The sequence below is a fragment of the Dendrobates tinctorius genome, unplaced genomic scaffold (genome assembly GCF_039654945.1).
Source record: "Dendrobates tinctorius isolate UK_male_01 unplaced genomic scaffold, ASM3965494v1 ptg000008l, whole genome shotgun sequence".
In the NCBI taxonomy this organism is placed as follows: Eukaryota; Metazoa; Chordata; class Amphibia; order Anura; family Dendrobatidae; genus Dendrobates; species Dendrobates tinctorius.
In genome coordinates, this window is record NW_027361676.1 from 320,008 (window position 1) to 335,703 (window position 15,696).

The 15,696-nt window shown below is 44.7% G+C and overlaps 1 protein-coding gene across 1 annotated transcript in view; it reads right to left on the minus strand.

Moving 5' to 3' along the window:
- The window catches only part of ZNF827 (zinc finger protein 827), a 247,944-nt gene that overhangs the window by 137,147 nt on the left and 95,101 nt on the right, over positions 1–15,696 (minus strand). Inside the window, exon 4 of the mRNA XM_073576166.1 lies at positions 8,162–8,615. Within this exon, the coding sequence (XP_073432267.1) occupies positions 8,162–8,615 (454 nt within the window). The remainder of the gene's footprint in view (positions 1–8,161; positions 8,616–15,696) is intronic.

Here is a 15,696-nt window from a genome sequence, read left to right on the forward strand (position 1 = left end):
CCCTTCAGCAAGAAAAGAGCCAAACAAACCACACATCCACTATTTGATCACAAAATACAGTTTAAACATTAATTTTCATAAACCTGCAGTAAGGAAAAATGACCTGCAGGTGGCACCACACTACCCCAAAGCACACTACCAACACATTTGTAAACATGCACTGCTTTTTCGCTCATTACTTCGCCCCACAAACACACATGATACACCATTTGAAATGTAAACTTGCTCCCTTCAGCAAGAAAACAGCCAAACAAACCACACATTCACGATTTAATCACTAAATACAGTTTAAACATTCATTTTCATAAGCCTGTAGAAAGACACAATGACCTACAGGTGGCACCTCAACCGGAAGACATTTTTTGGCCCCTACTTATCAAAACAATTTATTGTATTACCAAGCTACATACATAAATACCTGTCTGTGCTCATCAGCTCATGAAATACATTTATATTTGACCAGCTTGCTTTTCCCTGATGACCAATGTGCAAAAATTTTGCACGGGCCAAGCTAGTATAAGATATTACCGGAACCAAATAATGATGTGTGCTACAGGAATGTAAAGAAGAAAGGAAGTCGGTAAGAGAAAGAATGGATAAGGAAAAGGAGGTGGGGGGGGGGCAAAAGAAAAAAAACATGACTTCTTGAAACCAATATTTCAAAGGACAACATCTACCACGACGTTCGATTTTAAGTATTATATTCTGACAATCAGATTGCCAGGTCATTGCCCTCACTGAATAATATCCAACAAGTCCATTGGCGATGAAAAGCTATGTATGGATCCTCCTTCGTAGAGATGGCAAGGGAACAGAAACAAACAAAACCAAAAATGAAAAAAAGCTACTTTGCTCTAAGACTAAAAGAACATTCATAAACTTCATATGTCGATCCCCGAATACGATAATTATGGAGACAACAGTTCTGTATGCCTGGGACCTAGAGAAGTTGGTATTTTTCCTGCAGAAAATGTCAAACAATTAAGGGCAGTATCTAATCCCAGTTCATCATCTTGACAGTTACCTCCTTTTCTCTGACTTTTTTTTTCTTGCTCCGTTTAAAATGTGATCTTTCTAACCACTGAATCCTCTCCCGCCTGCATTCAAAGGTCAAAAGCGCCACACTCTCTAAGGAGCAAAGATCAAGGGACACAGGAACACAAAGCTTTTCCAGGAACACCTTGGAAGGCATTACAGAATAAATGCAGAGAACAATATACTGTCAAATTTTCAACTACAAGTCATCCGGCTATGACATTTAGTAAAATGCAGCTTGTATTTTTCACCAGCCAATTACCATCCATTTAACAGCACTGCCAATCTCTCAGGGCTTCTAATGGTATTTGTAATCATCGCAAGAACAAAAAAAAAGAAATACAGCTCAATTTCAAAACACCAAAATAAATTTAGTTTAACTATAACTGTGAATTCATTACTGCTCTGTAGCTTTGCCAACTAAACTCTGCCAGCTCATAATTTCAGTAATTTGCTGGAATATGGTTGGTCAAAGGGTAAATGGAAGAGAGATAGGGGGACATTACATAGCTGGACGATGATCTAGCTCGGAGCAGAGAGACTATTATTCACAGATGTGTGGTGGCTTTTCTATTGGCGTAGCAAAGTTTTAGCGACCCGTCCCTGGCCGGCTAGCCTTTGTCTCCTGACAATGGGGTTGTATAGAGCAGCAGAATGGTCATTGGATTTTATGATGCCCAATTTGAAGTGTAATAAGCTTTTACATTTTATATGCATGTATTACTCTTTATTTAAGCACTGTAAGAATGTACATTCTTTTCTCCATATTATTAAAAGGATTGGACAAGATTTAAAATAAATAAAAATAAAAAAGCCCCAAAATAAAAGTAGGGAAAATTATAAAAAAAAAAAAACTTACTCACCAGCAAACTCTCTAGCCGCGCCAATACTGCCAGTCCAATGGTCCCTGCTGATCTTGGCTTACATTGCTGAAGCCATGCATCTCAGTGACTGATGCAGCCAACCAAATATATGTGATGTAATTGCTTAAAGGGGTTGGCTAGTACTTTTTCTTTACTACTGGCCTATCTTTAGGATAGTCCATCGTCATCTGCTTTATGGGGGGGTGCATCACCTGGCTCCCCCAATGGTAGGCTGTTACGAGCAGTGGCAGGAAATTCTCGGATGCTGCCAGAACACAGTAGCTCCATCATTTATATATATATATATATATATATATATATATACACATATATATTATTATTTATTATTATAGCGCCATTTATTCCATGGCGCTTTACATGTGAGGAGGGGTATACATAATACATACAAGTAATCTTAGACAATACAAGTCACGACTGGTACAGGATGAGAGAGGACCCTGCCAGCGAGGTCTCGCAATCTACAACGGGATGGGTGAGGATACATTAGGCGAGGGCAGAGCTGGTCGTGCAGCGGTTTGGTGGATCGGTAGTTACTGCAAGTTGTAGGCTTGTCGGAAAAGGTAGGTCTTCAAGTTCTTTTTGAAGGTTTCCATGGTAGGCGAGAGTCTGATATGTTGTGGTAGAGAGTTTCAGAGTAGAAGGGATGCGCGGGAGAAATCTTGTATATGATTGTGGAAAGAGGAGATAAGAGGGGAGTACAGAAGGAGATCTTGTGAGGATTAGAGGTTTCGTGCAGGTAAGTACTGGGAGACTAGGTCACAGATGTACGGAGGAATCAGGTTGTGGATGGCTTTGTATGTCATGGTTAGGGTTTTGAACTGGAGTCTTTGGGTAATGGGGAGCCAGTGCAGGGATTGACAGAGGGGAGAGGCCGGGGAATAGCGGGGGGACAGGTGGATTAGTCGGGCAGCAGAGATAAGAATAGATTGGAGGGGTGCGAGAGTGTTAGAAAGGGAGGCCACAGAGCAGGAGGTTGCTGTAGTCAAGGCTGGAGATGATGAGGGCATGGACTAGGGTTTTTGCAGATTCTTGTTTTAGAAATCTAGCGGAGAAGAAGGATGAAATAGCAGACAGATATTGAGGGATTCTGTTAAGTAGGGAGGTGATATCTGGTCCAGAGATGTAGATCTATGTGTCATCAGCATAGAGATGATACTGAAAGCCATGAGATTCTATGAGCTGTCCGAGGCCGAAGGTGTAAACGGAGAAGAGCAGGGGCCCTAGGACTGAACCTTGCGGGACTCCGACGGATAGTGGGCGCGGTGAGGAGGTGGTGTGCGAATGGGAGATGCTGAATGTCCGGTTTGCTAGGTATGACGCAATCCAAGATAGGGCCAAGTCTGTGATACCAAGAGATGAGAGGGTCTGTAGTAATAGGGAATGGTCCACTATGTCAAAGGCAGAGGACAGATCCAGGAGGAGGAGGACAGAGTAGTGTCGCTTGGCCTTGGCGGCTAGTAGGCCATTGGTGACCTTAGTTAGGGCAGTTTCAGTGGAGTGGTGTGGCCGGAAGCCGGATTGCAAGTGGTCAAGGAGGGAGCAAGAAGAGAGGTGGGAGGATAGTTCAAGATGGACGTGTTGGTCCAGTAGTTTTGAGGCATAGGGGAGAAGGGCTATAGGGCGATAGCTAGATACAGAGGATGGGTCAAGAGAGGGCTTTTTGAGGATAGGTGTGATTGAGGCATGTTTAAAGCTTGAGGGGAAAACACCAGTTGTTAGTGATAGGTTGAAGAGATGGGTTAGGGTTGGGATGAAGACTGTGGTGAGGTTTGGGATGAAGTGGGATGGGATTGGGTCAAGTGCACAGGTAGTGAGATGTAATCTTGAGAGTAGAGTGGAGAGTCGATCTTCTGTAATGGTGGAGAAGTTAGTTTTGGGGGAGGAGGGCAGGTAGGAGGAAGGGCACTGGGGGTTGTTGACCAAAACTGTCTCTGATGTTATCAATCTTCTCCTTGAAAAATGAAGCAAAGTCTTCAGCTGAGATGAGTGGAGAGGGAGGAGGTGCTGGGGGGCGGAGGAGAGAATTGAAGGTGTTGAATAACTGTTTAGGGTTGTGAGACAGGGAGGATATGAGAGATGAGAAGTAGGTTTGTTTTGCTGCAGCGATAGATACTGCAGATCCACCCCATATTAATAGGATTAATTGCAGTATCTTGCTGCAGCCACTGTAGTTTTGATGGAGCTACTATGTTCTGGCAACATCAGAGAACATCCACCGCCTGCGGTGACTGCTGGTTATCTGCGGTGCCGGGTATCCGGTGATCAAAGATTGATAGCCAGCAATAAAAAAAAAAATAGCGGCCAACGTCTTTAAATAAGGTAAATAGGGACCATTGAAGCAGCTTAGCTCTAGCAGTTAGTAATTTAATAGCATTTTTTTTTATTTAAATGTTGGACAACTCCGTTAGGGATACTGTCAACCAAACTAACAATCATTGTCATAATTCAGAAGAAAACGTATGGAAATGCAGTAGGGAATTACAGATCTCATATTTAACAGGTCAAGGCTGTCTAAATTGTGACACGCAGGCCCCTGGAGACATTTGCTTTCCTTCCTAAACCTTTTCTATCAGGCTTTATACTGCATAACACTGGAGACTATACACTTTAAGGCTATGTGCACACGTAGCAGAAAATTTCTGCTTAAAAACCGGACTCCCTTCCCAGAAACCGCACATTTTTTTCTGCGCGTTTTCCGCACTTTTCTTGCTCAAAAAACGCGCGGTTTTTATGCTTTTTTTTCCGCGCGGTTCCTGACACATAGAAATAGCCAGAAATGCAGAAAAATCCACAAAATTAATGAGCATGCTGCGATTTTACCGCAAAGCGGTTTTTTCGCGGTAAAAAAACGCATCAATATGCACAAAAAGTGCAAAATGCATAGAAATGAATGGGAACCTTATTTTTAGCGTTTTTTGAGCGGATTTTTTGGCAAATCTGCTAAAAAAACGCTGTGTGTGCACACAGCCTTATAAAGGGAAAGAAAGAAAATGAATAGTACTTAAAGGAGTAGTACCATCTTCCAATATCCTATCCCAATATATAAAAGGTGTAATATTAGCAAATACCTCCAATTATAAATGTAATATAGTTCTTCTAATTAGCTATGTCAATTGCCCCATGTGCAGGGCATTTGCAGTAGCTTAGATATCCATGGTTACGATAACTAATAATTAACAACTTAACTGTCACTATGTGAGTGCTCGTAACCATGGATAGTTAAGCTACTGCACAATGCTCTGCAGATGAGGTAAGTGACATAGCTAATCAGAAAAACTATACTACATTTCTAATTGGATGTGTTTGCTAATATGATTGCTATTACACCTATTACATATTTGGAAAGTATTTTGGGGATGGGAATACCCCTTTAACCCCTTCACGACATCTGCCTTAAATGTAAAGCGCATGTGGAAGCGGGTGTATGGAGCGGACTCTCAAAGTGAGCGTGCCCCATGACCAGAAGGTGACGGCTGAGTATTGCAGCAAGGAAAAAAAAAAACTATTAGCTGCCTTTTATTTTCTGCTGCTTAATTTGAAATTTTTGGAGGCTTTTAGTCATCTTTTGTAGCTTTGCTAATAGTTTGATGTTAGGACTCGCGAGTGTGAGGACCCGTGACATGTGTTGCGAGCTTGCGTATTTTGGCCAAAATATCGACCAATGCCTCACTATTTTTCTGTATTTTGTGCACTATATTTTTCGGGGTGCAGCCAAGCCCAATCACGTCTGGTCTCATAAGAGGGGTGTTCACACTGGGATGCACTGAGAGTGTGCTGGCCAGCCCACCTAATCGAAAAGTAGGGGCGTGACTAATAGGCTGTGAACCAGACACTATGCAGTACCCTTATGTGAACAGCGCCCTATGCTGGTCTTAATTGTGCAAATGTATACTGGGCAGTCACACCCTCCAGGAATGGGAAGGTGGAGAGAGGCAGTTGATCTGGTATTTTGCACCTGCGTTGCTAACATCTTGCTATATGGGCTGACTGCACCCTGTAGTGCATTTGTTCCAAGATCTGGGCAGGTAAGCGGTGCTGCCTTTTTTCTGCTGTTTAATTTGTATTACAGCAAGGACCTGCTGCTAACCATATTTACAATTGTAAGCTTGTTAAATGCCACTCTCAATCTTTGACAGCATCATTTAACAGGCGCAGACATGAACGCACGTCTCATGTGCGGAATTTTCCGCGTGGATTTGCTGCGGTTTTAAATCCGCAGCATGTCGCTTCTTTGTGCGGATTCCGCTGTGGTTTGGCACCTGCTTCATGACAGGTGTCAAACCGCAGGGGGAAACCGCAGGCTAATCCGCAGAAAATCCGCAGATATTGGATAAATCCGCGCTGAAAATTCCGCAGCAGAATTCGCAACGTGTGCACACACCCTTAGGGTATGTGCACACGCTGCGGATTCTGCTGCGGATCCGCAGCGGATTTGGCCCTGCAGGTCCGCAGCAGATTCTGCTGCGTTGTACAGTACCTTTATTTCCTATGGAAATAAAAAAACGCAGTGCACATGCTGCGGATTTTTCCGCAGATAACAATCCGCAGCATTTCAATTCTTTGTGCGGATTTCGCTGCGGTTTCACACCTATCCATTATGAGGTGTGAAACCGCAGGGCAAAACCGCAGGCTAATTCGCAGATAAACTGCAGAACATTTGTCCTGCGGATTTTTCATTAAAATCAGCACAACCTAAAAACTACATGTGCACTTACCCTTATTCTCATCATACATCATCAATATCAGATCGGTGACATATCAGCTTTGACAGTAACCAGATAAAAGTATCAAACAAGGCTGCTCTGTTCAATGTTAGCGACCGCTACTGACAACTGTAAATGAGCTCTTATTCAAGAGAAGATGGAGCCAATCTACAGTCCTTGGAGGAGATCCTATAAAAGGAATGGGGTTGTACAGAGCAGGTTCTTTCCATGTGTTTACATCCATCTGCCACCAGAGCTGATCATTGGATCTGCTGTGTGTCTGACTATCCCCAATCTGATATTGATGACATATCCCGAGGATTTTAGATGCACGGACAACTCCTTTAATTCATAAAATGTATTTTTTATTGTATGCAGGTAAAATGCTGTTGCCCTAACAACTATCAATGATAAATCCACATGCTACAAGTCAGAGAACAGACTTGTAAAACATAAGCTATATAGCAGTATTATCAGTATATGATGGCACTCCTAAATAGGAGATCAAGTTTTGGTATTTGGAAGGTAAAATGTGAGGAAGTTAAGATGGCAAGAAGTCTATTGCTAGTACTCTTCATGTCAAAATATTTACATGGTAGCACCACGCCACACTTTATGGTCCACTGAACCGAATATTAAGTAAAAAACTCTGTTACATGAGTAGTTCAGTAACGTTGCGTTCGTACATTTTAAACCCACGACTTCAACTTCTGGACATGTATAAAAATGTTCAGGATCAGGTATATTGTATTTAGCTTTATTTCTCTTGCTCCCTGAAGAACATATAACTTTACAACAATGTGTTAAAAAGGTAAACTCATGGGACACCGTGGTGATTATGACATTCCTAATCATGTTGTCCTCTCCTTTTTTATTTTATGTAATTTTATTGGAATTTTTCAATGTAATTATGAATGAATAAAGATTTTAGTATTATTTATAGCAGTACGGTCTCTTTGTATAGGATTGTCTATTATTTTGTGGCCTAAGGTATAGGTAAAAGCAGGGCTGTGGAGTCGGACTCGGAGCCCATTTTGGTGGAGTCGGAGTCATGGAAATTGAGGAGTCGGAGATGGAGTCAGAGGTTTGGCTTACCGACTCCACAGCCCTGGTTATAGGCCTTTCTCTTCTACCTGACTTGAAGACTGTGATTGGTCTGACCCAATGCCACCAATTTTGCAAGGTTTTCCATGTAAACGATATTATATTCTGCTTGGTTGTTTTGGCCATTTTTTTTATGGAGACATGAAGAGCCGTCATGGTTGTTGTTGTTTGTGTCACTTTTGAACTGACTTCTCAGAACGAGAATTTGGTATGTTCTAGAAATAAAGCAACACTCAACTGCCAAGAAACCTACTTAAATGTGATAATCAACGTGGTTGTCACTTTTTCAAAAATGACCACTACAGCGGAATAGAAAAATACCACTGCCTCTGTGAGTAAATCATAAAATTCCCCAAAGTTTGACCTCGCTCTGACTTCTCTCACTTATTTGAAAAGGACAATTTAGACTAGATCAGAAGAAACGATGCTTCATACCTGATAACTTCATCAGAAAATCCGAAGCCATTTTGACAGAGATATCCTGACTAAAAAGAGATGATGGGCATGTAACAAAGTCCAAAGCGTCTTTCAGCTTCATGCTGCTGTTGCTGTTGGGTCTCTCAGGGAAGGGCATCATGGAAGGACAGTCATCATTAGGTTCTTCCTTGATCTGTAGTGAAGTCACAGCTGAAGAATTGATCTGATTTAAGTTTTCGGGAAGCAGAGAGCTTTGCGTCGGTGAAGCACTCCCTTCATCATGGCTGCCCAACGAATTATTAAAAGGTGATCCTTTATTGTCAGCATCACTTGGCTCTTCCTTCACTTTGGCTTCAGCCCGAAGAAAGTGCTGGTGGCAGCGCATGTGAAGTTTCAGGCTGAAATGTCGCGAAGAGGTGAAAGGGCAGAGCTGACACTGGAAAGTCTCTCCTCTGTCTTGGTGCTGGTGGACCTGATGGTGGAATCAATTTAATAAATATTAACTTTTTATCCTTCATAATCACAATGCAGACCATATTCAAGTAAGAAATCTACATCCACAACAGTTAAAAAGAATTATCAAATATGTTCTTAGGGGACCAGAAAAGCTTATGACTTCAAGCTTACATGGCAAAAAGGAAAATCTTTACATATGTATTACAGTGAAAAATAAAAAGTGATTTTCTGCTTCATTAGAGCAGTACATACAATCAACTGTATACTGAAAATCCCCTTCATTTACAATCTGCCTCTTTCTCTACAATTAGATTTATACGTATTCTGGCCTTTTGAGGTCCATTTTGTGAAGGTTTCAGCTTCTATAACAGTTCTATAAAATGTTATAAGATGAAATTAAAGTAGCTAAAGTATTGAGAATTTGTTGATACTTTTCCTTAAATCAGTAAACTACCCTTTATTGCTGTCACCAGATTTTACAATATTAACTGTACACATTATAAATAGATCTTTCAGACCCGATTAGGTAGGTATACTTATTTGGAAAATCCTTGCAAGAAAGCATGCGTAGTCCGTAAAGGAAATTAAATCTCACTCTCCGTCCTAATCCTTAGTGTCCCTCCTCCTTGCTGAGATCTAACACTGCTCAGTACAAGCTGAAGTTATCATATTGACAGTGTGGATGAAAAATATACTTAAACTCATGAGCTTTCTCACTTTTTATCTAGCCATAACGAAATCTTATTTTAAAAGGGAACTCCAAAAACACTATTTACCTGCTGATATAGGGGTAATTTGAAGGTAAAAATGTAAAAATAAAACATGCCTGACATACTGGAAAATGAAGTTTTATTCTCCCTACCACTGCTTGCTTCCAGTGTTTAGGTCATTGTTGGGAACAGTTACAGTCACCACTTACTACACAATGAGTAAGCTGTAATCACTTCCCAACACTTTGATTGTCAGGCTGTTGTACAGCGTGTATGCGCAGTGTGTGTGCAGAGAAAGCAGTGAATGTGCCAAGGAGTGATTACAGCACGCCCACTGTGTAGCGGGCATGGTGTAATTAAAGAGGTGAAGATCTAGAATTGTAAGGCAGTGACTTTCACGTCCGTGCTGTAATCTGGCAGTGACCCAAGAAAGTTCAACATAAATGTCTTTATTTGCCAACTTACAAAATAAATTCAAACTTTATCATCCGTTTCACAGCTGGAACTTTCGTATCAGTCAACTCAAGGGTGCGGCAATGGCTTTGCTCTAGTCTCTGGCTCTGTTCAATTTCACACAGAAAAGCATACACAGAGCCTCCTGCTCTCCTACTTGCAAACCAGCTGACACATCCAACTGTTATCTGAAAGTTTAAATGGAAATCGTGGACATGATTGTCATGTCTGTCATGCCGCAAGATGCCTGGAGCAGTGTGCACGCGTGCCATATCTCACGGCTGCACGCTGTTGCTGGGTAAGCATCCGTCTCTGTCTGACTCTGCAATCCGCTGTATTCCTGGAAACCCCTGATCATGTGACCCTTCCTATGTTCCAGTTCTGCTCTGATTCTGCAATCCGCTGTATTCCTGGAAACCCCTGATCATGTGACCCTTCCTATGCTCCAGTCCTGCTCTGATTCTGCAATCCGCTGTATTCCTGGAAACCCCTGATCATGTGACCCTTCCTTTGTTCCAGTCCTGCTCTGATTTTGCAGTCCGCTGTATTTCTGGAAACCCCTGATCATGTGACCTTTCCTAAGTTCTAGCCCTGCTCTGATTCTGCAATCCGCTGCATTCCTGGAAACCCCTGAACATGTGACCTCCTCTATGGTTCTACCCATTCTGTTCTAGCGATGCTCTCTATGATCATGGAGGATCTGAACCCAAAGTCCCTCCCTGGTCCTGACCCGGAAGTACTGGTGCTATATCAGACCGCCCCTCCCTATGGTCAGGGCCTGAGTATCGTGTTGCTTCCCTGCATGGCTGCTTGGCCTGCTGGGTCGCTCCTGTATTCTGTGCCCCTGCACTTTGCTCTGTCGTGCGTCTCTGCACACGCTCTGTGCTTGTACTCTGTGTGATAAAACACTCCGGGATCGCCTTTGCTGGGGTCAAAGGTCACGTGCGTTCAGCATGAAACTCAGGCGCAGAGCTGGGATTCGGGTGTAACTGACACTGGGACAGGTTTATTAACAGTGAAAGCAATGCAAAAGGAAATAAACCATAAAACAAATCCTTGCCTGTCCGGCACTAACTAAACAATGGACAACCTAACTACCAACTGGCGGGCTTCTCCCGTCCAGCCAAACCACAGTTGCAGTGGGCACTGCTTTCACTCACGTGTGTCTCTCACACAGACAGGCTCTCTGTGTTCCCAGGCTGAGACACCCACACAATCACCTTGCATCCTTTTATATCCACCTCCCATTATTCATTAGCAAGCAGGTGCGATACTGACCAGACTAGGCCACATAGGAAAGGAATCTGGGCGAGATATACCTGCCCTCATCCACTATTCCCACATGATTCTCACATATCCCCCCCCTCTGCTCAGACCACTCTGGTCGAGCAATGACACCCGCCAAACAGTGCACTCGGGACAGGGCATCTGCATTCCCCATCTGTACCCCTGGGCGGTGCTCCACCGTAAAAGTGTAGGCCTGCAGGGCAAGGAACCACCGGGTCACCCGGCTATTCCGTTCCTTGTTCAAGTGCATCCACTTGAGAGGGGCATGGTCAGTGATCAGCCTGAACTTTCGGCCCACCAGGTAATATTTGAGGGCCTCTAGAGCCCACTTAATGGCGAGGCACTCTTTTTCTACGACTGCATACCTTTGCTCGTGCTTATTCAGCTTCCTGCTGAGATAGAGGACTGGGTGTTCCACTCCGTCCCTCACTTGTGAGAGTACGGCCCCGATACCGGTATCAGAGGCATCCGTTTGTACCACAAACTCGCTGCGGAAGTCCGGAGTCACCAGTACTGATTGAGAGCAAAGTGCCCGTTTTAGGCTATGGAAGGCTTCTTCAGCCGCTAAACTCCATTTAATCATGACGGAGTCTTTCCCTTTTGTAAGATCCGTCAGGGGGGTAGCGATGGCTGCAAAATTGGGTATGAACCGGTGATAATAGCCGGCGATCCCCAGGAAGGCTTGCACCTGCTTCTTGTTGACAGGTTGTGGCCAGTCCTGAACCGCCTGAATCTTATCAACCTGGGGTTTAACAACACCCCTCCCAATTACATACCCCAAATACCGGGCTTCTTCTAGCCCGATGTGACATTTCTTGGGGTTCGCGGTCAGACCTGCCTCCCACAGGTCGTCAATCACAGCTTGTACTTTCTGGAGATGAGTCTCCCAGTCCAAGCTGTAAATGACAATGTCATCCAAATAGGCCGAAGCGTACCGCCTATGTGGCCTCAAGACTCGATCCATCAGTCTCTGGAAGGTCGCCGGTGCCCCGTGCAGTCCAAACGGCATATACACATAGTGAAATAAACCTTCCGGCGTAGCAAATGCCGTCTTTTCTCTGGCTGCCTCAGCCAGAGGGATCTGCCAATACCCCTTTGTTAGATCTAGGGTCGTAATATACCGGGCTTTTCCTAACCGATCTATTAACTCGTCGACCCGGGGCATAGCATAGGCATCAAATTTTGAGACCGCATTCAGTTTCCTGAAGTCATTGCAGAACCGGATGGTGCCGTCCGGTTTAGGAATTAGCACAATCGGGCTGGACCACGCACTGTGCGATTCCTCAATGACTCCTAACTCTAACATTGCCTTCACTTCCCGGGAAACGGCTTCACGGCGCGCTTCCGGGATTCGGTAGGGCTTTACGTGAACTGTGACACCAGGTTCCGTTACGATGTCATGTTTCATTAGCATAGTCTGCCCGGGTTTTTCTGAGAAAAACTTTTGGTTGTGAAGTAGAAACTGCCTGACCTCCATCTTTTGCCGCTCCGAGAGAGTCTCTGCAACCCGTACCTCCGGTACGGCATGCGAGCAGACAGGACGGGCCAGCTCCGCTGACGAGGCAGACCGATCCTTCCAGGGCTTTATCAGATTTACATGATAAATCTGTTCAGGTTTCCGTTTACCTGCCTGGTATACTTTGTAGTTTACTTCACCAACTCTTTCCTTGATCTCAAAGGGGCCCTGCCACTTTGCCAGGAACTTACTGTCCACCGTGGGGACCAGGATCAACACCCTATCTCCGGGTGCAAACGTACGGATCTTGGCGCCCCTATCATAGATTCTTTTTTGGGCTCCTTGAGCCTGTATCATGTGTTCTTTAACGATAGGCATAACAGCCGCAATACGGTCCTGCATTTGTGTGACGTGATCTATCACTGTTTTAAATGGAGTGACCTGACCCTCCCAGGTTTCTTTTGCAACGTCTAACAGTCCGCGAGGACGTCGGGCGTACAATAACTCGAAAGGCGAGAATCCCGTGGAAGACTGGGGTACTTCCCTGATGGCAAAAAGCAAATACGGAAGTAAATAGTCCCAGTTCTTCCCATCCTTGTCTATCACCTTTCTCAGCATCTGCTTCAGAGTTTTATTGAACCGTTCAACCAACCCGTCTGTTTGAGGGTGATACACGGACGTGCGTAACGGTTCGATTTGTAACAATCGGCAGAGCTCCTTCATTACCCTGGACATAAAGGGGGTCCCCTGGTCGGTGAGTATCTGTTTTGGTATACCGACCCGACTAAACACATGCACCAGTTCCTTGGCAATCGTCTTGGTGGCCGTGTTACGCAAAGGGATGGCCTCCGGGTAACGAGTGGCATAATCCAAGATGACCAGGATATGTTGGTGTCCACGTGCAGACCGTGGAAGGGGCCCAACTAAATCCATCCCAATCCTCTTAAACGGGACTTCAATCATAGAATCATAGAATCATAGAATCGTAGAGTTGGAAGGGACCTCCTGGGCCATCTGGTCCAACCCCCTGCTCAAAGCAGGATTCGCTAAATCATCCCAGTCAGATGTCTGTCCAGCCTCTGTTTGAAGACTTCCATTGAAGGAGAACTCACCACTTCTCGTGGCAGCCTAATCCACTCATTGATCACTCTAACTGTCAAAAAGTTTTTTCTAATATCTAATCTGTGTCTCCTCCCATTCAGTTTCATCCCATTGCTTCTAGTCTTTCCTTGTAGGGAAATAGGTAGGGGTACCAAATGGCTACAGAACCGGGGCTTAGGTGCAGAGGCTTGGCAGTCAGGACAAGACTCACAATATACACTCACTGGCCACTTTATTAGGTACACCTGTCCAACTGTGTGTTAAGACTTAATTTCTAATCAGCCAATCACATGGCGGCAACTCAGTGCATTTAGGCATGTAGACATGGTCAAGACAATCTCCTGCAGTTCAAACCGAGCATCAGTATGGGGAAGAAAGGTGATTTGAGTGCCTTTGAACGTGGCATGATTGTTGGTGCCAGAAGGGCTGGTCTGAGTATTTCAGAAACTGCTGATCTACTGGGATTTTCACGCACAACCATCTCTAGGGTTTACAGAGAATGGTCCGAAAAAGAAGAAAAATCCAGTGAGCGGCAGTTCTGTGGCCGGAAATGCCTTGTTGATGCCAGAGGTCAGAGGAGAATGGGCAGACTGGTTCGAGCTGATAGAAAGGCAACAGTGACTCAAATTGCCACCCGTTACAACCAAGGTAGGCAGAAGAGCATCTCTGAACACACAGTGCGTCGAACTTTGAGGCAGATGGGCTACAGCAGCAGAAGACCACACTGGGTACCACTCCTCTCAGCTAAGAACAGGAAACTGAGGCTACAATTTGCACAAGCTCATCGAAATTGGACAGTAGAAGATTGGAAAAACGTTGCCTGGTCTGATGAGTCTCGATTTCTGCTGCGACATTCGGATGGTAGGGTCAGAATTTGGCGTAAACAACATGAAAGCATGGATCCATCCTGCCTTGTATCAACGGTTCAGGCTGGTGGTGGTGGTGTCATGGTGTGGGGAATTTTTTCTTGGCACTCTTTGGGCCCCTTGGTACCAATTGAGCATCGTTGCAACGCCACAGCCCACCTGAGTATTGTTGCTGACCATGTCCATCCCTTTATGACCACAATGTACCCAACATCTGATGGCTACTTTCAGCAGGATAATGCGCCATGTCATAAAGCTCGAATCATCTCAGATTGGTTTCTTGAACATGACAATGAGTTCACTGTACTCAAATGGCCTCCTCAGTCACCAGATCTCAATCCAATAGAGCATCTTTGGGATGTGGTGGAACGGGAGATTCGCATCAGGGATGTGCAGCCGACAAATCTGCGCCAACTGTGTGATGCCATCATGTCAATATGGTCCAAAATCTCTGAGGAATGCTTCCAGCACCTTGTTGAATCTCTGCCACGAAGAATTGAGGCAGTTCTGAAGGCAAAAGGGGGTCCAACCCGTTACTAGCATGGTGTACCTAATAAAGTGGCCAGTGAGTGTACACGAATATCGTGATGCATGCCTGGCCAAACAAAACAGTGTAATATCCTTTCGGTGGTTTTCTGGACTCCCAGGTGACCTCCCATCACATGTCCGTTGGCCAGGTCCAGCACCTGCCGCCGGTAGGGTTTTGGCACGACTAATAGTTGCACCGTATCTTCCCCCTTTTTCTCTACCTGATAGAGTAAATCATTCTCCAGAACCATGTAAGGATATGCCAGCCTAGAGCCAGGTTCTACGGGTACCCCATTTATCACTTTTACATTTGTCCTAGCCTGAGAAAGGGTAGGATCCTTTATTTGCTCGCTTTGGAAGTCATCTTTCTGAACTTCTAAATCCGGCAAATGGGGAGGTGGACGGCTGTCGGCCTCCTCCTCTTCCCCGGTCTCCTCCGTATCACCCGCCATGACTGAAAACGGGAACTGCAGGTCATTTCCCGCAGACTCTTCCCCAGAGTCTTCCGGGGAGACCTCTTCCAGGGGTTCGGGACCCACACGCGCCCTGGGAGAAGAATCATGTACACTATTACCCTGGGGTATCAACTGATTCTCCCACAATTGCCAGAAGTGGGGAAAATCCCGGCCCAGGATAACATCATGGAATAACGCCGGGACGAGTCCCACTTTATGTTGCACAGACCCATAGGAAGTA